The sequence below is a fragment of the Phaenicophaeus curvirostris genome, chromosome 4 (genome assembly GCF_032191515.1).
Source record: "Phaenicophaeus curvirostris isolate KB17595 chromosome 4, BPBGC_Pcur_1.0, whole genome shotgun sequence".
Lineage (NCBI taxonomy): Eukaryota > Metazoa > Chordata > Aves > Cuculiformes > Cuculidae > Phaenicophaeus > Phaenicophaeus curvirostris.
This window is the reverse complement of record NC_091395.1, coordinates 15,406,526-15,429,061: the sequence shown is the minus strand read 5'-3', so window position 1 is coordinate 15,429,061 and position 22,536 is coordinate 15,406,526. Positions and strand designations below refer to the sequence as shown.

At 37.1% G+C, this 22,536-nt stretch overlaps 1 protein-coding gene across 1 annotated transcript in view; it reads right to left on the bottom strand.

Annotated features, from left to right (window-relative positions):
- Positions 1-15,927: 15,927 nt before the first annotated feature.
- Positions 15,928-22,536, bottom strand: part of EDNRA (endothelin receptor type A) — a 35,366-nt gene continuing 28,757 nt past the window's right edge. The window contains exon 7 of the mRNA XM_069855340.1: positions 15,928-21,384. Coding sequence (XP_069711441.1) covers positions 21,244-21,384 — 141 coding nt within the window. The 3' untranslated portion in view covers positions 15,928-21,243. The remainder of the gene's footprint in view (positions 21,385-22,536) is intronic.

The following is a 22,536-nucleotide window of genomic DNA, read 5'->3' as shown; positions in this document are numbered from 1 at the left end:
CCCCTCCCCTCCCTCCCTCTCCCTCGGTTTTGGGGTTTTTTCTTTTTTTCTTCTTCCCTCTGCATTGCGATTGTTTGCCCAGACTTCCTACTATTATTTTTAAAGTGGATACAAAACATTTAAAGGCTACAAAACATTTTAAGGGAACTAAAAGGTCATTCCTATGTTACAGCTAAAATTGAAATTCAGTGGAGGCAAGTGGTTTGTGTGAGGCTATGGCGGACTTGTGACCAGGATCTTGTTCACTGATACTGGCATTAAAGAACAGCTCTTCCTATACTGTTTTGAGCTGAAATACTACATTCCTGTATTTTCTTACCAAACCAGTATTCAGATGCCTTTTCTCTTCACCTTTGTTCTTTGTACATAATGGATTCTTAGCAAGACAGCACAAGTAGGTTAGTTAGAAGCTAGCAAGCTCAGTCATATTGAATAATAAAAAGATGTAAATATAAATAATAAAAAGATGTAAATATAAATACTCATATTCATGCAGAATATGAGTTAATAGCAATGCGGCCCTCAAAATGTAGCATCCTCATGAGCTGATCCATATAAATATTCTTGTTCCTTAGATGTGTTTCAGTAACACCAGAAATAACCATCTGAAGTCTCATCCTCACACATAGATTCATGTTAGTGAATTTATAATTCTTCAAAGTATTATACACTGAAAAAGGTTCTAATTGACATGTAAGAGAAGGGATTGCTTTCCCAAGTGTTGTATGAGTTGTCAGTGAACTAACACCACTGTATTGAACTAATTCTCTCCAGAACTCACACAACCTTCCTTGTTTTCAGCAAGAGGCTACATGAGAAATATTGCTAAAAAACAAACTGACAGAGTTCAGCTTCACCAACTATCAAGGTTTCTAATATTAGAGAAAAGAGTAGCAAAGCTACTCTCCAGAACTTGGAGATAACAGCTGTACTAGCATCATTCTCCACTACTGGAAAGACTGATGTGAATTACTGTTGATGTCAATCATTATGTACATTCTACTCTCATGAATTTCAAATGTATTTGAAAGAGAGTTATGTCAAAACATAATAAACTGGGATTATTCCTTACTATATGAGCCCTATAAATAATTTACAAAATTAAAATGGCAAAGAAAATAGACTATTTTATAATTGCAGTTGGAAAACTGTTATATATTATTTATGAATTATATTTTTATTTATATGACATTAGGTTCATAGGATTCCTCATTTTTCCTTCTTACTTCTTATTAGGCAAGTGCAGGCCCTTAGTGATAACTGGGCAGTCCATTTTACCTGATCAAAATTTCACTGTGAGATGGACAGTAAGGATTAAACTCAACTTCTCATACAGTGAAAATCACAGATTTCCCCTCTTGTATCATGGTGGTATTACTGTCAGCTGTTTGAGGTGTGCATCTAATAGCACACAGCTGAATCATTCATACTCCACTCTGGTGCCTACACACTCTAGCAGCCTTTCTAGTGCATTTTTATTTTGTTTTATTAAAACTTAATGAGAGTTAAAAACCCAATTAAATTTTTTTTTTCTTTCTGACATCAATTTTCTGTCAGAGGACAGTCATCAGTTCTAAGAAATTGATCTTTGTTATGGAAATGCTGCTATCACATACTGATTACTTACTTATTTCTTTTGTGGATGATCATTGAAGGGAATGGCTGTTGTCTGGATCCTTAAGCATCTGCAACCAGCAGTCTGGGTGGTAACTTCAGATGCAGCTTCTTTGTTTTCATGGTTACTCAGGTTTTTGCATGTTAGTTAGCAGGGAGCTTGTTGGCTACCGATTGTCAATAGGCTGTTTGGCATTTTAAAACTTGAGTTCCTGTTGCAGAGTTAATGGATATCTGTCTTTGCTTGGCAAAGCACTAGTAGGGTTTTATCAATTGATTTTATGTATTATGCCTCAAAATATATTAAGCAACTAGGGCCTGTGTAAAAGGAAGTAGTGAACATGAAATAATCAAGTATGAACAATCATACACAACTCAGAAGGGCATATCTGTCATTCCTGTGAAAGAATGGAAGGAATGTGTGCCAAATGTTTGGAAAATACAGCAAGATTATTTTGAAGACTTCTTGCCACTTTGTTCTCAAAAGAAGGATTTCCCTGTAGAATTCTGTAATACAGAAATATTTCCAATATGTTGTCAGGTATGACTTGCAGTAAAGCACAAACAACTTTTAGATGATGCATTTTCACTCAGCAAGTATATCTCTTCGCTAAGTCCATGTTCCAGATGAAGGACAAATTAAAGTGCACAGGTTTTTGGGATGTTTTCTGTTACGAAGAGGTCTGTTTGGTATAATTTGTTAAGGAAACACTTATTTGAGAGTGGCTGAGCAGTTGTACGGGTTGCCCAGAGAGACGGTGGAGTCTCCATCCTTGGAGATACTCAAGACCTAACTGGACATGATCTTGGGTGACCAGCTGTAGGTGTCCCTGCTTGAGTGGGAGGATTGGACAACAGGACCTTCAAAAGGTCCTTTTTAGCCTCAGCCGTTCTGATTGTGGCATTCAACGGAATAAAATCCATGCCAGAATTATATGGTGGCATAATACTGGTGGAAAAGATGCTGCTCAACACCTTCTCTATAGCAAAATTTTTCAACTCTGACAAAGATCATGTAAACTAATCATTCCCATATGCCAACACCTATGAAGAAAGAGAAAACTGTCATGTAGGCCATGACCAGAGGGCCCTTCCAATCACAGCTTTTTTTCAGTAAGTGTAAAAATCTATTAATCTCTAGAAAATAGCATTACCTGCAAATCGTCTTGTCTCCATTTCCTGTTATGTGCCTTTATGTTGAGAAATTAGTTGATTTTTATTGAGAACTCGCTTTGTTACTTTGCTTTGTTTACCACAAGGATTCCTAAACTCTGGTGTGCAAGTTATTCCACCAGCTGATCTGGCCTGGTAGAGAAGCAGGCAGTACTTTTGCTTAGGTTATTCTTGTTGTTAGAGCCACTGTCAATGCTCGTTCAGAACGTTCTTGTGAAGCGTGGTATAAAAAGCTCTCTGTCATTTTTTACCTTGCAGCTGCAGCTTTAAAACACATTTTACGTATCCTTCTGGGATTGTTAGCAGAGTTTCAGCTGCTGGAACCTCTCTCTTCTTTCACTCCCCTTCTTAGGAAAGAACATGTGGAACCTGCATATTCCTCAGCGTTAGAGGAATGGACTTTAGGTGCCTTTAGAGGGGCACAGGGACTACTTTTGGGCAAGTTTTCATCTAAGCCAAATTAAGACATTAGCATGGACAGTAACATACTGAACATGAGTCAGACAGCAGAAGACAAAAAATGTAACCTGAAAACCGGGAATCTTTTTAACTGAGTTCCAGTTTTTGAGCCTTTGGAAAACCCATATATTAGTAGCAGAAAATGTGTTTCTCCCATAAAATATGATTTTAAACATTTTAACCATGAAGAGAATAACAAAAAATAGACAATAAAATTACCCTACAATAACTGAAACTGATTCAAGAGGGGGAAGGAAATATGCGAACCCAAATATGAGGGAAGAACAACATGGGAAGGTTAATTCCATGATCACTACTTTCCTCCCTCCACGGTATTGGCTTCTGCTGCAAAAGTATGCTGCCTTCTGATTCATACTGCCACAGCAAGAAGCAGATGTTCAGCTGCAAATGGTACAGTAGAGTAGAGTAGAATAGACTATTGCAGGTGGATTGATCATCTAGTCCCACTGCCTGACCGATTCAGGGATGAATAAAAGTTAAGGCACATTATTAAATACATTGTCCAAATGGCTCTTAAACAGTGACAGGCTTGGGGCATTGACCATCTCTCTAGGAAGTCTGTTGCAGCGTTTGTTTCTTGGTAAAGAAATGCTTCCTAAGGTTCAGTATAAACCTCCTCTGGCACAGCTTTAAACCATTCTCAAGCATCCTGTCAGTGGATACCAGGGAGAAGAGCTCAGCACTTCCCTCTCTGCTTTCTCCACCTCAGGAAGCTGTGACAGCCCTCAGCCACTTTTTCTCCAATCTAGACAAGCCCAAACTTCTTAGCCACTCCTCTTAGGACATTCTTTTCAGCCCTTTCACCAGCACTTCAGCCTCTGCATCCTGTCAGAGAGAGAGTATTCCACTTACAGATGCATTCCTTGAAGAGAAAAAAAGGTTTTCTGATATTTCCTACTGAGAAGATATAAACATGACAATATCAGAGAGCAAGAAATATTCTGTAAGGTTTTGCAGCTATGCAAAATTGTGAACTTGCCTGTGGAAAAATATCAAGATTTCTCATATAGGCATTCCATATTTCACAGCCCTCCACATAAGAAGTAATTAAAAAATTCTCTAAATGGGGCTGTTAAAAATCTTTTTTTTTAACACAATTAAGCAGTATTTTATTGCTGCCTGCTTCAGCAGCCATATGATTCTGCTGCATACTAGACTGGCAAAAAATACCAAACTTTAAAATGCTGTAACAGATGCATTTTTGATGACTAAGATTATAGTTTTATTGTCTGGCTAAGTACTTAGTAATATGTATAGCCCTTTACTTGTGTTTCCATCAACTGCCAGATGAAACTGAAGTAAAACCAGAGGTGTTTTCATAGAATCATAGAATCGCTAGGTTGGAAAAGACCTTTGAGATCAAGTTCAACTGTACCTGTCCCCTACTAAACCATATCCCCGAGCACTTCATCCACCTGTCTTTTAAACACCACCAGGGATGGGGACTCATCCACCTCTCAGGGTAGACTCTGCCAGTTCCTATTCAAAATGAAAACAAGCGAACAAACTGCACTACTGTTCTTTGTATTTTCTGCCTAAAAATAGCTAATATGATGTATTTCCATAAGGATGGTTTTGCTTAAAACGTGTACAGAACCAATTTTAAAATCTTCCATGTTCCCGAGTTGTCTTAGTTTTATAAATTGACAATTCCTTCCAAAATCCCAACTTTATTTTTAGTTGTTCCATAAAGGGAGAGAAGAAAATTGTGTGCACTGAAGGACACGGGAAGAGTATGCAGCTACGACTGAGGTATTGTGTAAACCATGTACCACAGAATAGTGTTAAGTAACCACTAGGATGTGCTATCGGCCTAAAAGTGAAGCCCTGCTATTTACGAGACTGAATTCAAAATTCTGAAGTGTGATGTAAACATAAATACCTCGTATTCCAATTTGGAGATTTCTGAAAAGAAGTACAAAATAGAGGGGTTTGTAAGGAAAGGAATAAGGTATTTGAATGATAGGAAACTTTTTTCTATCGTGCAGATTTTCTTAGCAGGCATACTTGAAGTGAGAGTTTACTAAAGGAGTGTCATAGCCATGACTACATTTCTTTTATTGAGTATCTAACATTAAAACTTCTATTACCGGAAATTATGTGTATTACTGCAAAGTGTGGTCTCTGTGGCAAGACCTCACATGCATATCATATGTGTAATACATGCACCATGCTTACACAAAAGTTCAAATATGTTCTTGAACAAAATACTTGTGATCTTGGTCTTCTGTTCCTTGTTGTAAACGTAGACATGTATCAAAGAGTGCTCAACTAAGATGTGTGGATTCAAACTGTTCTATGGAATTACTGGTTGAAAAACAATGTATGTTTATCAAGATGTAAAGTTTTGAGAACTGTTGTGAATGAAGTGCTTGAAGCATGGTGGCTAAAGTTTGCAGTTCGTAATTTCAGTAATATTGACATATTTTGTCAGTTTTCATGCTTTAGCCTAGCAACTATTTCACATGTTAGGAATTTCCAGCTCTTGCCACTTTATAGTGGCTAATCCACCCTACATTGTGCATATAGAAAGCAGGTTGCCGCAAGATAACTTCTGGAAGGAGCTGTTTTAACTCTTCAAACCAAAGAATATGGTGTGAAGGGCTTGATAGCTGACAACCCTTTCAAGACAGAAACAATTCTTGCAGGCATCCAGAATTCCTTCAGCAAAGAAAGGAGAAAGCATCCTGCTTGTTTTGCTTGTTTGTTTGTTCTTATGGATTTCCCATCTTAAAAAACATAGCGGAACTGAAAGTGTTAAAGATAGGTAAAATACTTCAATGTTTATGTAGTTACAGTGCTGTTACTGGTAGTGATTAAGTGATCTAATAAGCATTTTCTTTACTTTGAGTGACTGCCTAACTGATGCATCAAGCTTGCATAATATTAAGTATTTCCTCAAAAACTGAGGTTTGCTAGAGAGAAGTTTTGATCATGCTTTCTTAGTTATTTACCTATCAGTGTTGCTGGTAGTCTACCAGAATTGTAAGATAGCACTGCAAAGTTTTTTATATTCTTTGAATTCCCCCCTCCAACATAAACCACTTGAAAAGGAGAAGTCCTTGGCCAATTAAAACATGCCAACATAACAACTCTTTTTTCTGAAGAGTAAGATTTGCTCTTTTGTTTCTTCTGAGAGGCATGAACTGACTTCTAGCCTGAGAGCCAGGAATTCCTCCATTCTAATACCTGCACTGACTCAGTCATAGCCTATGGCAATTTATCACAATTTTTTATAGATATAAAATGGAAATATTTGTCCAGGGGCAATATGAAGATTAATTACTTAATATTTATAAATCGTTCTGAAAAGCAGCATTATGCAGATATTATGATTATTTCTGAGCAGTTGATTCTAATCTGGGATGAAGCCTAAAAAGACATAAATACCTAAAGCTCCGGTCAGGCACAATTTAGATGCTCTGTATCAAAATTGCAGTCCTAAAAATGTTTGCACATCTGTCACATAACCCTGGAGCTACCTAAGTTTGATTAGAAGCTCAGGCATTTTTGTTTATGAGGTGCATAAAGTACTCCAGTAGTGTTCATCTGTGCTCTCAAAGGTACTTAAGCCTTATTAGGACTGAGCAGCCTAGTAATTACTCAGGCTAATGCCCAGTAGGTGTCCAGAAATGAAGCAGACATCTGCATTTCTCCCTGGAGAATTCAATCCCGTAGGTGAGCTCTGAAAATGCGTAGTAGGCGAGGACCCTGCAGCAACAGCTGGCCCCACAGTGGAAAAATCTGTTTCCCTTCAGACTGTAGTTCAGGGTTTAAAACAGACAGAAACATGGATGCGATCCAGATTCAATTCCCTTGTCTGTCTGTAAGGACTCAACCCCTCCTGTGATCCAGGCTTTAGTCAGCAGGCAGGAGGCTTTTTAGAATGTAAGAAGGATTCTCCCATCTTCAGCCTCGCTTTCCAAAGAAGACATTCCCTTTTCACCATCAGCACTTACATCTTGCACTTATTGGTGAGAAAGAGGAACTGTTGTCAAACAGTTTATTTACAGAAAATAGAGAAATTTTCAGTCCTGAATGAGTACAATAATAGTTGTAGGAGTTGGGACTAACCTAGGATAGAGTGAGTGCCTGCTTGTATTATTCTGCTCCCTATACAACACGGTGAATTTTGTGGGCATACCAAATGCCAAAACTTTCTTTCATGCGCTGTATAATGACTCCAAACTCTGGATTCAATTACGCAGGGCAGGAAGATGAAAATCAGATGCTGTCAGGAGTGCAAAGCTTTGTCTTTTTATCCATATGTTGTAGCTTCAGCAATACAGATCTGTTAGATACAATAGAAGGAATAGAATCTCTATCTTGCTTTCTTTCTCTTACTCCTCTCCATGCCTGTAGCTAATTCTTAAAATATGATTAAAATGAGACTCAATAAGAAACATCGTCTGAGCCTGATCTTCTGCTTCAGAGTTCAAAGGGAAGAATCCTTAGGATATGAATGAAATACGAATTGAGCTCCTAGTATTAATGGAAGAAGAATTTTTTTAAGAAGTTTCCCATATGGTACCTATGCATTTCTGCTGTTACTTGTCAAAGCTGCTATTTCTGCCAAGTCAGTACCTGCCTCAGTACTGTGAAACAAATTAATGAAAGGATTTCACTAGTCATTTAAATTCAAATGCTTTGAGATTTGGCCTGTTAAGTGGCTGAAAAAGCTGCTAAAAAGGAGGAAAAGTAAATAGGCTTTCTTTCCAGAATGCATTCATGATTTTGCTTTTATCCTTGCGTGGATATGTTTAGCTAAAATGTTTGCAACAGCTTGTGCATATGTCTGGGCAGTCATTGTGGAACAAAATCATAAAGATGGCGTTTTCACTTTTTGAGAAATGATGGGACAAAGAAACATGAATAGTTTTGAGAATTAAATTAGACTTTGATCTCTGCCAACACATAAACAGTTGTGTGACTGGAAAATGATCTTCACACTATATAAGCTTCTACCTGTCTACAAAAAGATAGCTATTGGAGGGGGGGATGAGATAGGTTTTCAGTAACCATGAAAACACATATAATCAAAATCTTTCCTTCAAAAGTAGCACTATTCTTTAAACATGATAGTATAAGAAGCATTTTGGGTGCCTGTAATGAATTCCTTGCTTTGTGCTGCAGTGTAGAAAAATCCATGAAACAGACTGAAACCCCCTAAACTGGGCCTCTGGAAAAAAAAAAAAAAAAGCAAAAAAAAAGCTTTTCCATATTTTCAAGTGGCTTTTTAGGCCTCCTGAGTCTTTCTGGCACATCATTCTCAGACCCTTATGGACTGGGATGCTGCCAAACAGCTTTTTTCCCACAAAACTTTAATAAACTTTGAGTGCTGGACAGAAGAGTATTGCAGTTCCCAAAGAGAGATTTCACTACAGGGTTCCAAAATGCCTACAATATAGAAGCTAGCCTCTGAATGAACCCAGCAGTACTTTTCCTTGGTTCTCTTACAAATACAAGAAATTCAGCTCTGTGTCTTACATTGGTTTTGCACTTTGTCTTTCTCTGGTTTAAGAAATTGTTTTCTTTTACCAGCAATATCGTTCTAAATATTATTTTGTAAATTAGATGTGCTTATTCTAATGCAATTATACTTTGATTTTGCCAGATATTGAATGAGACTTGCGTTTTCTTAGAACCACATAAAAATGTTTTGTGTCTAGAAAGTATTTAGATACACGTTGCCCAGAATAAGAGATGTGCTGGAGGGGCCAAAGTCAGCTCTTCGTTACCATGGCTAGAGGCAGTGGGTCCAAGCAAGTCTGCAGCATTTCTTTGGACTGTTATGCAGTACTAGACCTTGTCAAATTCTAGCATTCTCTAACTTTCATTAGAAACAGGAATATCAGCTGCCATTGAAAGTGAAGCTTTTTCTGTGTAATTGCTTTTTATAACCCTTACACTTGCCTCTAACACCCCTGCTGCCTGGAGTTTGCTGTAATCTTATTTCATGTTGCAGGTAGTATTGTTTGTTCTATGTGTGCTTGATGCAGTTCAAAGCTAAAGTAACAGGAAATTTCTTCAGATGTATTTTGAAGGAAGCCCATAGGAGGTGGCAAAGAGAGAATTACAGCAAAAAGGTTCACATTAGTTGTCTTAGAGTCCTAGTCAGTGTGCTACAGCTGGTATTGCAGTTGGGGGTTAGGAATACTGAGCTTGATTTTTTCAGTTAATTTATAGGGTGTTTATACATCAATAAACTTAGCACATTCAAACATCAGGCATCAGGCTTGGTCCTATCCTCTGAGCCAGCTCTCCCAGGTATATGTGAGCACATTAATGGATTTGGCTGGGATTGCTTTCACATAATTCAGAACAGAATTTTGAGTCAACCGGTTAATTCAGTTTTGAAAGGTGCTCAAACAATATCAGAGAGAAGAAATTGACTCGCTCTTTAAGTATCTGGTCCTTACCCTGCTCACTCGGGCAAAGCTTCTGCTGTCTTCCAGGAATTTCAGTGTGAGTTTTGCTAGATTAAAGAGTGCATGATTATCTTCAAAATTACATACTTTCCTAGCAAGGTCAGTTTTTATTTATTTCTATGATTCTACAATAATACATTCTGTGGGCAAAACATTCCATGCTTTGTCCTCCCCAAGCTGAGTCCTTTTGGAAAGCAAAAAGGAAATTTATTCAGCTACAGATACAGTGATCCTAGTGATAGGAAAAGAGGAAACAGGGACATTTAGACTGGATATTAGGAAAAATTTCTTCAGGAAAGGATTGTCAATCATGGCACAGGCTGCCCAGGGAATCACCATCTCTGGAGGTATTTAAAAACTTGTAGATGTGGTGGTTAGTTACATGCTTTAGTGATGGACTTGGCAGTATTAGGTTAACGGTTGGACTTGATGATCTTAAAGGACTTTTCCAACCTAAATGATTCTATGAGTCTATGATAGTTAAAGAAAAAATATACACTTTTATGGTTTTAAAGTATTCAGAAACCATACGCCCTTAACACATCTAAGTATACTTCATATATTGAATTAAACAAGAGAAATATCTTTGTTATTTGAGAGAAAGATGCAAAGTCCCAAATAGGTTTCTGTGAATCCATATGCGATTGTGGAGTGTATAGAGGTAGTTGTGAACACTGTACAAATATGTTCAAAAGTACATACATACGGTAATACATTTGAAATAGGATGGCATGACAAATAGAACCGGACCATTGATACTACTTTTTGAGGAATGTAGCTGTTCACTTTGCAGGCTACAAAACAGACAGATTTTTAGTCTTGCTGGTTGTGAACAAATCCTCTGAAGCATAACTGTCCATAGAAAACATAAAAGAAAGCTTTACACTGTGAGATGCCTGCTACCCTGAGTATCCATGATTAAAAACCCCAAATACAGCAATTTAAAAAGTACAGTGAAAAAAACCCCAAGACTAAACAGTGAAAAATTAAGGCTGCAAAATTTAGTTTTTAAATAAAATAAAATAAAAAAAAATCTCTGGGCCCCTGAAACTAAAGACGTCACTAATGACTTATATTGATGATTTTCCAGGTATTTGTGCTTTGAGGTGCTTTGGACTTCCACAGGGCAATGAAGGTTGCATCCCAGTAAGTACCTGTTCCGAACTATCTGAGCAAGAACATTTCAGGTGAAAGCCTGGTAGGACTTGCAGACTTGTTTTTGGAAAGGAATGAGTGATTGTTGATACTTTCTATTAAGAAAAACATCTCTGGCATAAGGAAGATGAACAGCATGAAAATTTTTGACCCAAACAGTTAGTATGTAATTTTCAAGAAATGGAAAACTATCTTATAGTAACTGAATGTAAGAATCATTAGAATCATAGTGTCATTAGGTTTTGTCCCTTTCATCTTGAAAATAGTGTAGTAGAACTCAGGATACAGAAAAGGGCAAAAGGTGATCAATGGTAGAGAGCAGCTTTCATATATAACATGAGTAAACAGACTAGTCAGCCTGGAAAAGACATCTAAGTCTATAAACGCATGAGTAGCAGGAAAACCAAAAAGTATTGTTTACTGTTTCTTAATACAAGAACTAGGTGATTTCGAAGGAATTTATGAAATGGCAAATACATAGCATTGCCTCACACAATGTAAGGTAAATCACTGGATTCATTGCCTCAAGATACCATGAACAATGAAGGATTAGGGTAAAAAAAAGATAAGTTTATGGAGAAATACCTGTCATTTACCCCAAATTTACTGATTCTTTCCTTAGTGAAGGCTTGAGCAGTCTACCAGTGAAGTGTTACTTTAAGCTTATACTGTCCTTACACCCTTCCCTAGTTGTCTGCTATTGATCATTATGGGTGACAGGAGGGTCTGACTCAGAATAGCCGATCAAGATTTTTAGATTCTTACAGTCATTAATACAAGGACAGACTGCTCATACATATACAAAATAGAGTTGATTCCTGTCCTGGACAGGAACGTGTTAATATCAGATAAAGCATTCTGAACTATCTATTTTTAGAGCATTAGTTTTCTTCTAGTACCATTTTTTTAAAAAATATTTTTACTTTTGAAAGACAAAACCTAAACTTTACCTAAATTTTATGCTACCATAACTGAAAGTCTTGAATCATGATTGTATATTCTGAATGCAATTATTCCACATATAATCACACTGCAGTCATGCATTAAAGCTTAATGTCTTGTGACACTTAATGTCTCTATTCATCCCAAATTGCATTTTTCTTTTTTTGATGGCATATTTCAATTGCAAACACATCACTTACTTGGTGATCACAGTCACCTGGAGGTCTGTTTCCATGATTCCATCTTTGCATTAGAGAGCAGCTTCTGATTGTCTTCCTTAGATGTATTACTTTCCTTTTCCACAAAGTGATACTGCTTATCTTCTGTGTTTATCTCCTTTCAGGATTTAATCCATTCTCTGGTGTCATTATAAAATTAATTGGTTTACATCCTTGTTTATAGTAAATCCTTCATCTTCTAAACCCTTGACTTTTTAAAGTAATACTTGCGAAGATGGTGAGCTAATTGTCCTAAAACATAAATCCTCTAGCTATGCTGGGATCCTGAACAGCACAGTAAGAACTGTAAACTCCCACTGTTAAATTCCACACATTGCTGTGTTAATACACTTCAAGTTTGACCTGAACAGGCTTTTTCTAGGCTATGTTTATATAGATGAAATTTCTAATACAGTATTGCTGCAACTCCACAGACAGAAACAAATGTTTGGAGCTTGTTATTTTTTTCTTGTTAACATGCAGTTTTGGGTCAAGAAACTAGTTTATGTTAGATTCCTCTTTAAGGATAAATTCTATAATAAGTGTCCGGAAAAGATTTTGGGTTCTGGACTTTTGTTTGTTTCCTAAAATTTGTAACAAAAATCATGACTGCTGAAGCCATGCTTGACCTAGTTCTAAGTGAATTATTTTGGGTGCCTGTAACAATTAATTGCGGTAGCACATTACATCATTTGCTCTGCTGCTGAGTTAAGTTTATGCTGTCTAGGCTGAGTTCTTTTTCTGTGTAGTGATATTGCAAACACCAAATCTAGATTAAAGTTTATTTCACTGCATCTGTTTATATCTATAGTTTGACAGCTCTGGAAGTGCTTGCAATGAAAAATATTAATCCATTGCAAATTAGACTCCTGACTTTTCCATACTATGTATATCTAAAAGTTCAAAATGTTATTACTCTTAGCTTAGTATAAGGTTTGCATAAAACATTTTGCTTCCTTGATATAAGACAGTAGCATTCATCTTTTTATTGATTATTATTCTGAAGAGGCTTCGAGAGAAAATAGTGGAAAACTGATAGAAAGCCTTTCCAAAAGATGGAAAAACTCATTTTAAAACTAATATTTACTTACATTTTTTCCCTTTGTATTTTATTCTGCTTCCTATAATCATATTCTGTTTCCTGTAATCACCTGCTCAACAACTGTTACATTTTGATTACTTTATCTTCATGAGCTACCCTGACAATTCAAGGTATGTTCACATTGGAACAAGGATAGGAAGGACTTTGGAGAGAAGGACAAGATAATAAGAGAGATATCAGGGACAAACTGTAATCACTGAGTCAGAGAAACATGATTTCAACACACAGCTTCTAATTTCTCTGATCTGTGTATTAGACTACTTAGAGAAAGTTTCTGTTATCTTCAGAATTTGCAGAGTTCTCAGGATTCAGCAGAGTCTGGATTATGAAAGCTAGTTAACACTCAAGATCTCTTGCCAATCACTATTCATCTATCTTTTAGTACTAACCATTATAAATTTTCACTTTTAATGTTTTATAAAAGTGTTACGTGGCCTGTGTTGCCCCAGGCTTGCAGAATGTAGTTTTGTAAAAAATTGTTAGAGTATTTATAACACAAATAGTTGAAGCAGCATTTGTAATAGATATTCAGTTCCCTGGCAAGCTCAAAATTGTTCTTTAATTGCATTGTTTGTTTATTTGGGTTCATCAGTTGTTTAGATTTTGTATCTTGGCACCTACTGCAACAAATTGTTGCTAACGTGTCTGGAACTGTTAACTAGTTCTAGGCATAGCATGGCAATTTGGGTTACAAAGTAGTGATGAAATAATCTTACTTGAACTAAGACAAAACCAGTAATTATCTGTATTCAATTTTGAGACTCAACAGGGAAAAAGTTAACCAGTCATCCAATAAATTAAGCATCACATGGCATTCTTATTTTCAATTCAAATTGAAATTTGCTAGCAGAGTAACCAAAAAGTAATCTACTATTACCAAGTGGAGCTTGAGAAGAAGTGTGTCAGGTCGGCTTAGTTATTGAGAGCTCCTTTTCTTGTGACACCTAATTCTTTTTCATGTAACAGGTTTTCCATATTGTTTCATTTGATTATTTTATTTGCATACAGAATGTTTATGAAATTTTATATGCATAGCAAAAACTGCAAAGTGAGAATGTCTGTACATGACAGTTCTCATGCAGTGTTTAGTTAGTGCAAACTGTGTTTTCCCAAAGCCTAGAAAATACATCTTCAGAACAACCAAATATGTAATTAGGTGCATAAGATTAACTTTTCTGAAAGGAGGCAGATCCCAGAGGTCTATAGATCATGAGAACTGTAAGGATTTTCATAAAACCATAGAATCACTAGGTTGGAAAATACCTTTGAGATCATCAAGCCCAACCGTACCTGTCTACTGCTAAACCATATCCCTAAGATCTTCATCTCTGTGTCTTTTAAACACCTCCAGGGATGGTGACTCAACCACCTCCCTGGGCAGCCTCTGCCAGTGCCCAGTAACCCTTTCGGTGAAGAAATTTTTCCTAATGTCCACTCTGAACCTCCTCTGGCACAGACTGAGGCCATTCCTGCTTGTCCTATTGCCTGTCACTTGGGAGAAGAGACCAACACCCACCTCGCTACAACCTCCATTCAGGCAGTTGTAGGCGGTGATACGATCTCCCCTCAGCCTCCTCTTCTCTAGGTTAAACAACCACAACCCCCAGTTCCTTCAGATGCTTCTCGTAAGACTTGTGCTCCAGCCCCTTCACCTGCTTCATTGCTCTTCTTTGGACATGCTCCAGGACCTCAGTGTTGGGTTTTTTTGTAGGGAGGGGCTGAATTATAATCTTGGGTATGTAAAGCTTGACTGACTGAGACTTGATGTCATTTTCATACTTTTCATACTTTTTCTGGTGCAAGAAGACAATCATGGAATCATAGAATAGTTTGACCTTAAAGGTCATCCAGTTCCAACTGCTCTGCCATGGGCAGGGACACCTCCCACCAGATCAGGCTGCTCAAGGCCCCATCCAATCTGGCCTTGAACACCTCCAGGGTTGCTTCCCTGGGCAACCTGTGCCAGCGCCTCACCACTCTCATGGTGAAGAAGTTCCTCCTTAAGTCTGGTCTAAATCTTCCCCTCTCCAGTTTATACCCATTGCCCCTAGTCCTATCACTACAAGCCTTTGTAAACAGTCCCTCCCCAGCTTTCCTGTAGGCCCCCTTCAGGTACTGGAAGGTCACTATAAGATCTCCTTGAAGCCTTCTCTTCTCCAGACTGAACAAGCCCAACTCTCTCAGCCTGTCCTCCTATGGGAAGTGCGCCAGGCCTCTGATCATCCTTGTAGCCCTCCTCTGGACCTGTTCTAACCGTTCCATAGCCTTCTTATGTGGAGGATTCCAGAACTGGACACAGTATTCCAGATGAGGCCTCACAAGAGAAGGATAGAGGGGCAGTATCACCTCCCTAATGCTGGTCAACACTCAGTAAGGCAGCTCCCTTTCTTCACAGTTATCTTTGACGTTGAGATGTCTCTTGGAACTAGTGCTTTAGAGAAACATTGTATAGACATCAAAGGGTTGTGCATTGGATCATTAAATTTTCCTAATTCCCAGCATATCGTATTTTTTATATACTGGAGCATAACATTTTATAGCCCTTACAGTATTTTATTCCAGCTCATGTAACTGTGGACACTCATTTTTCATGTAAACATCTGCTCCTAATTATTATTTTAATTATTACTTTAATTATTATTTTAATTCTGGTTGAATTAGCCAAAGGACTATAGTTCCTTCTTCTTTTTCTGTAAGAAGTCAATATATTTTCCATGAGTAGTATTGAAGTGTAGTATTAATTTGTCCCAAGAGTACTATGTAAATTTTCTGTTTAAAACTTAACCCTGAAAAACTGTGGCTTTTCTGGTAGTGCGGTTTAATTGTACTCTGTATTGGAATGTAACATGTATCTGGAGGTGAATGCTTTATTAACACTCTGTAGATATTTAAAAGAAAGCTACTTCAAATGTATGCTTTATTCAGAGGCAATACCAAGGATGCCACTCTACAGAAGTTTTGAAGTGGGAAAGAGACAAAAACTTTAGACACAGAGATTTCAATAAATATGACGTGTGGCTAAAGAATGGCACAGTGGTGTCTAGTAATGATGGATTTCTAATTCTCTCCCATGTTTAAAATATATAGCAGAATGTGTCTTCTCTTGGATGGTTTAGGAATGCTTCTCATTAATCATTTTGGATGCTTGATTCAGTAACTTGTACACTCAGTCTTTTTATTCCCAAGGACTAAGACAACATGCTATTAAAGTAAAAGGCTTTTTCTGAGATGCACAGAGTATTTCCAAATAATTGATTTCAGATCACTTTGCAAATACTCAATTACTCTGAGAAATGTGGGCAGAATGCTGCTGAAGAATGGAATGAATTCTTTTTTTCTGATCAGTTGTAACAGTTATTATGTTGAGCTTTATTATAATAATAACCACTGTAACTGGGACCGCAGAACTGTGACTCACGCAACAGTTTATTCCAGAAGCAGGGGTGCCTGTACAGGGAAAAAACTGATTCTAGATGAGATACTAGAGGTCAATTAATTTAATCTTTCTTTAGAAAAAATGGAGATGAGCTACCTTTTTTTTTTTCATTTAATTCTTATCTTCCTTTCCCACACTTGGACTAATGATAAGCTGTGTTTCTTTTAGAGCCACATTTTAAACATGCCTGGTTTTGGTTGTTTTTTATTTTTTTTCCTATGCCACTTGGGAGTTGTTTCTGTTCTGTAAACTTTGTATGTGTCTTCTGATTTTGGAGATAATTGCCTTTATTTAATCTGTGAAAGGGTTAGGAGTGTGAATTAGGAATCCTTCACTGTGCCAGACTGCGCAACTGATTGGAAGAAGTTTGGCAAGGCAGCGTTAGCATGCAGTTCGAGTATATTTCTTCTAATGAAAATGCATGCTTTGCCTCAGGGACATTTGAGCACAAATCTGTTCGTACAAATGCAACAGAATTTGAATTTGTAGCATATCTTCTCACAAACTGAAACCCATGAGGTTTCATAGAATCAAATGATATAGTAATAAGATTGTGGTAAATATGTAAATGATGAGGAAAAAAACAGTAAAAAAAGCAAGTAATTCCACAAGCAATGGAAATTACAAATACTGTTTTCCAAGAATTTGTGTGTCGTGGTTTGATTCTCAGATGTCTTACAAGTTGCAAGCTCTGATCAAAGCTCTTTCTGCATCTGTAATGGTCCTAACATCTCCCTATCATGTGAGTTTGTTGAGTACATATAAACTCCATTTCAGCAATTTTCTGCATAGAACTTGAGTAGGATCTTGTTCTTCTGCCCACCCTGCAGTTTTTGTGAAATTCTCTGTATCTGTTCTGTAAAATTCATTGAAACTGGGTAGAGGGTTCATAGTTGTTTTTGAAAGATGGAGGGACAGACAGGTAAACATCTGAAACTGTATAAAAAGCAAAAATAAACATATTCAGAAATGAAAGTTGCATAAGCCTCCTTTCACAAAATCAGGCTAATAGTTCCATCACGTGAGATTCATAATGAACATAGGCATCTTTTCCAAAGCACAGGACGGGCCTAGGTCAGGTCTGATGCACAGTTTCATATGTTAATAAATTAATACAATCATAAATAGAAATGAAAACCTATGCATGCTGTATGTTTTAAGCAAGCAAGTATAAAATATACCGAAGAGGAGATGTTTAATGAGGTAGTTTGGAAAAAAAAGCGTATTGAAAAAAGGAGAATAACTGGATTCTAAAATTAAAGAAAACTACAAAGTGTTTGAAGTTGAGATGTGAGGAGACAGTAAATGAAAGTTTACACTGACTGGAGTGAAAAAAAAGTTGGGAATTGTGAAGTCTACAGAAAACATGATAGTGATAGTTAAATGGATTTTTATTATGATGAACAGATGTTCTAAGAAGTGTAAGAAATTAATCTGAAACTTTTGGACAGAGATCCTGTCAGCTGCAGAGAAAATCTTGGTTTGGTTCGGTCGAGATGAATGCAAAGAGCCAGCATAAAAATACCTAAAAAGTAAGATGAGGATGGAAGGATACTTGCAGAAAGTTGTTCTGGTGTAAAAAAGAATGCAGGCTCTGTGCAACAGCAGAGGAAAATCGCAACAAAGGCTACACTGGTTTTTGATGCAGAAATAGAAATGCTGGAGCATCTTTTTGCAGAACTTGGCAGGAAAAGGAAAGGTTAAAATTAAAAAGGTTGGTTTTCAGAATTGTGGAAGACTTTCGTTGTTTCTTCCGGAAAGGTACCTTTTCAGAATTGAGGGTAGATAAAATAATAGGAGGAATATTTGCCATTATCACTGGGAAGAGCAGGAAATGATTTATAAAGTAAGTACCTTAGTCAGTTTTACAGAAACAGTTCCCCCCTCACCTTAACTGCTACATTGAAATACCCTTTGTCCTTATTATTGCTTTGTGAGTGCAGCTGCCAGTGAAAACAGAGGAGAGCAGGCATGACAAAATAAGAGTCTGAGACTTCCTGAGACCTTACTCTGACTGTTATTTAGGATCTGTCCATCCTTCCACTGACTGGAGGAGATGGAATGAGCATCACCAATTAGTTTTTGCAGCTTTGATCTCTAAGTAAGCTTCCAAACATGTCTCTAAAGCATTCTAAAAAACACCTATCACATCTGTTAGACACCGTACTTTCTTTTTAATTTAGTTAAAAAGCTTTGTATTTTATAATGCTGCTGTTAAGGTCATTCTGCTCTTTGGGGAGCAGAAACATGGTTTTTCCATCTAGGCTGAACTGGCTTACAGGATGTCTTGTGTGTGCATGTGCACATATCTTTGCCACACAGCTACTGGTTGGAGAGCATTAGATGTTTAAAGTGTTAATGCTGGAAGGAAAGCTGTTAGGAAAAGGACGTTTTTCGTGACTTGTGATTGCTGTGAGAGCTGATAAAGCCTAAAAATTATCTGTTTCTCGGTGTGAAAATTTACAGGTAGATCCTGAGTTTTGGTGCAAGTTAAGAATCCTAAAGTTTCTATCCTAGATTGTTTCTGCTGCTTGCTGTAGATGGGTAGAAAAGATTTTCTCTGAACAATCAGATTATTGGTTTGCTGGATTAATTAATTAATTAATTAATTGGATTTTTTTTTGATGGGGCTTTGAGCAGCCTGATCTAGTGGTAGGTGTCCCTGCCCATGGCAGGGGTGTTTGAACTGGATGATCTTTAAGGTCCCTTCCAGCCCAAACTATTCTATGATTCTATGATCAGATAAATAACAGAAGAGGGAAATGCACACAAACCTTTTTCCTGCCTTGAAATAAAGAAGTGGCAACTTACAACTTAAATGCATTCCTCATGTCTGTCTTCTGTTTGCCTTTATCATTTGCTCAACATATTCTGTCAAAGGAGCAGTGAAGGTGTCAGGATGTAAAGAGACTCAGTAATTCAACCTTCTTCAAGGAAAGCATTGTTTATCACTTTTTGATACAGAATGAAATCTCTTGAATAAAATTCAGCCAAGTCTCATTCAATACCGTGCTCCTAGGCTCTACTATGGAGCACTGTCACAAGACTGTATTTAGGTTTATAACATGAACATAAATTTGTATGTATTTATACAGGCATATATGTCACAGAGACAAAAGCACACAAAAATACATAAACCAATTTAAAGTATTTTTTAAAAATATACTTTAGAAGTTTTGTGTGAATGTAAACATTTGGGAAACTTGTGCAGCAGAAGTCACTGTAGGCACTAGCGTTTTTACTTTGTAAGTAAAAACATACAGGATTATACCTTTCACTTGAAATCTAAGAGATGTTTAAAATTTGTGGAGTTTTAATTACTACTTCTCAGCTTGGCACATAAATTGCCTAGCCGATTTGTGCATGAGGCATATTACATGTAACACCACACTATTTAATTCTACTATTTAATGAAAGGCTACCTATTAACAATTTTTATAGCCAAAAAAGAAGTATCTTGCCATGTAACCATAATGGATGGAAATAATAAGTAAATCACCAGTTTATATGTATGCAAGCAATATTTTCTGTGTATTATTCATAGCATTTGTATGGCTAACACTTCTAATAAGCTATCAAGCCACATTAAAATCTTTGGATGTTGTGAAAGTAAGACAAAAAGCTCCATAAGCATAAGGCACAAAATACCCTTGTGACATCTGACTGTTAACGGACTTGTGCATTCACTATGACTAAAATCTCTTGTTCGCAATGTGTAAGTAGTGTTGTGCATAGTTGCTATGATAATAACCGTATTCTCAGAGCTCTTTGGGCAGATTTAATAATGTTTCACTGTGTTCCACTGACCCTCATTTTGACTTAGATTTAATGCAGCTGTAGTCTAAGTGGATTAATAGATCCATATAGTTTAATAATTAACATGGCAGGTTAATTAAAAACACATTGTAAGGTGCCCTGCTGCGGGCATCTTTCATTCTTTTTGTTGATATACATTATGTTTATTATGTTCATTTTGTACAGAGCATTAGAATAAATAACACAGTATACTACTGTATTATTAATACCTCTTTTTTTGGTATTAATCAGTGCTTAAGTGCCAAATGTTGATGCTACTTTAAATGATCTCTTCCTATTTTTGAGTACTGAAGTGCTACAAATGTGAACTGCCCAGCTAACGTCCTGACCCACTGTAACATAAGTAAATAAAATACTGATGTGGACCAAAGAATTTTCTAACATAAAACTGAAAAACAACAACAACATGCAAAACATACTGGTGCATGGAATATATCCACCACACAAATAAAAGTTAAAAGACAAATGGGCAGAGAGAAAATGCAGTCACAGACAGATTCCATTTTCATATCTTCCGAAAAATTCTGGAGTGATTCATTCTAGGCGACACTCAGGTAAAAAGATTGTACTGTGCCAGTCACAGGCACTGGACAGTCCCTGCCTTGTTCAGAAGAGCAAACCACCTGTGAGTTCAAGTCAGTTTTTTGATGTCATAATCACATCTTTTTCATTTTCAAAGACAGAATTACCATCCAGTGGCTCTCAGTTCGCAGAACATTACAGTTACAGTCAATCTACTCAGTCACCTCTAGGATTAGGTACAAGGGTGCATGTGTCCGAATCGATGATGGAGCAGTCACCGGGCTTCCTGTTGAAATAGCATTGTAGTGACTTTCTTTTTCCTGTTTGATTCCAAAGTGGTATCAGAGTCCTTAAATTTCAGTTTATGCTGTCTTTATGGCTGCTTCGATCTGTATTGTGATTGTTTAGTTCTTGATTTTTCCACTGAATGCTTGTTCCATTCATGGGCACTGAAGTCACTAGACTCTTGGATTGGGAGCAGCAACAGCAAAGACATGACTGGAAACAGAATTTAAAAAAAAGGTTAACACAAATCTGTCAACTCTCTGCAGGTTGCCAGTGGTATTCTTCATTCTGAAATGAACAAATGATTCTAGCTGAAGGGAATGACAGTTCAACTCAGGCAAATTTTTATCCTAGGAGGCAAACAATTCTTGTGACTAAACCTCATAAAAACAGCAAATTAGGCCTGGCTTGTGCCTCATATTTAAGAAAAACTTCCACAGTATCAAAAGGGAAATTTGTTTGACTAAAGTAAACAGATCAAGCACTGTCAGAATTCAATACATATTGTAAAGAGCTGAGTTGGGTTTTTCCCCCTCTTTATCACTGAACATCAAACTTAGGGATCAGCATGCTGCTTAGCATGTAAGAGAAAAGAAAATTCCCCAGCCTGTAACTTAGGTCTCTTCTCACATCTTAGAAGACGACAAAATTGTTTAGGAAAAGGGACAGTAAATATATTGAGGTGCATAATTTTTCACAGTTAAGAACATTCAGGATCATACTTCCAGGTTGTTCACAAACTGGTGTGTTAAGCTGTCTCTTCTGAAAAGAGCAAAAAGGATTCTTCAGCTATCTTCCCCTCATTTCACTGAAATCAGTGCCTAATTCTATGTAGATGGAATCTCTGCTTTAGGGGAAACAGTTAGGGCCTCAGAGGAGCAATGGCAATAACAGCAGTAGATCCATGACTTCTGTGAACTCAATGAAAAAGGAATGTTGCAGAGAGGTAAAGCCGGTCTTCAGATATATGTATTATATGTCTATGGGTGTGTATGTAAAATCATAACAGAGGTACAGGGAGAAACTCAAATTCAAAATGGAAAGGTTGCCTGCATTAATGACCTTGATACTAGAAGGGAAAGGGTAAGCTATAATGAGAAGCAGGGGAAGGATTAAATAATAGATGAAAATTCTTTAATTAGAGTTGTTGGATGGTAATTTTATTTGGGAGGACAAATGGGAAGAATCAACTAACGATATGAAGAGCAACCTGGTAGTACCCACTGCTACCTCTCCCTTTCACCTGAGGACCAGTTCAGGCATATTATCCACTCCACAGTTCCTAAATGAAGTAGGGGACTGTAAAAAGTAAAGCTGCTTCATATGTATCATGTGAAAATACTCCCTTAAAATAGTTCGTAAGGC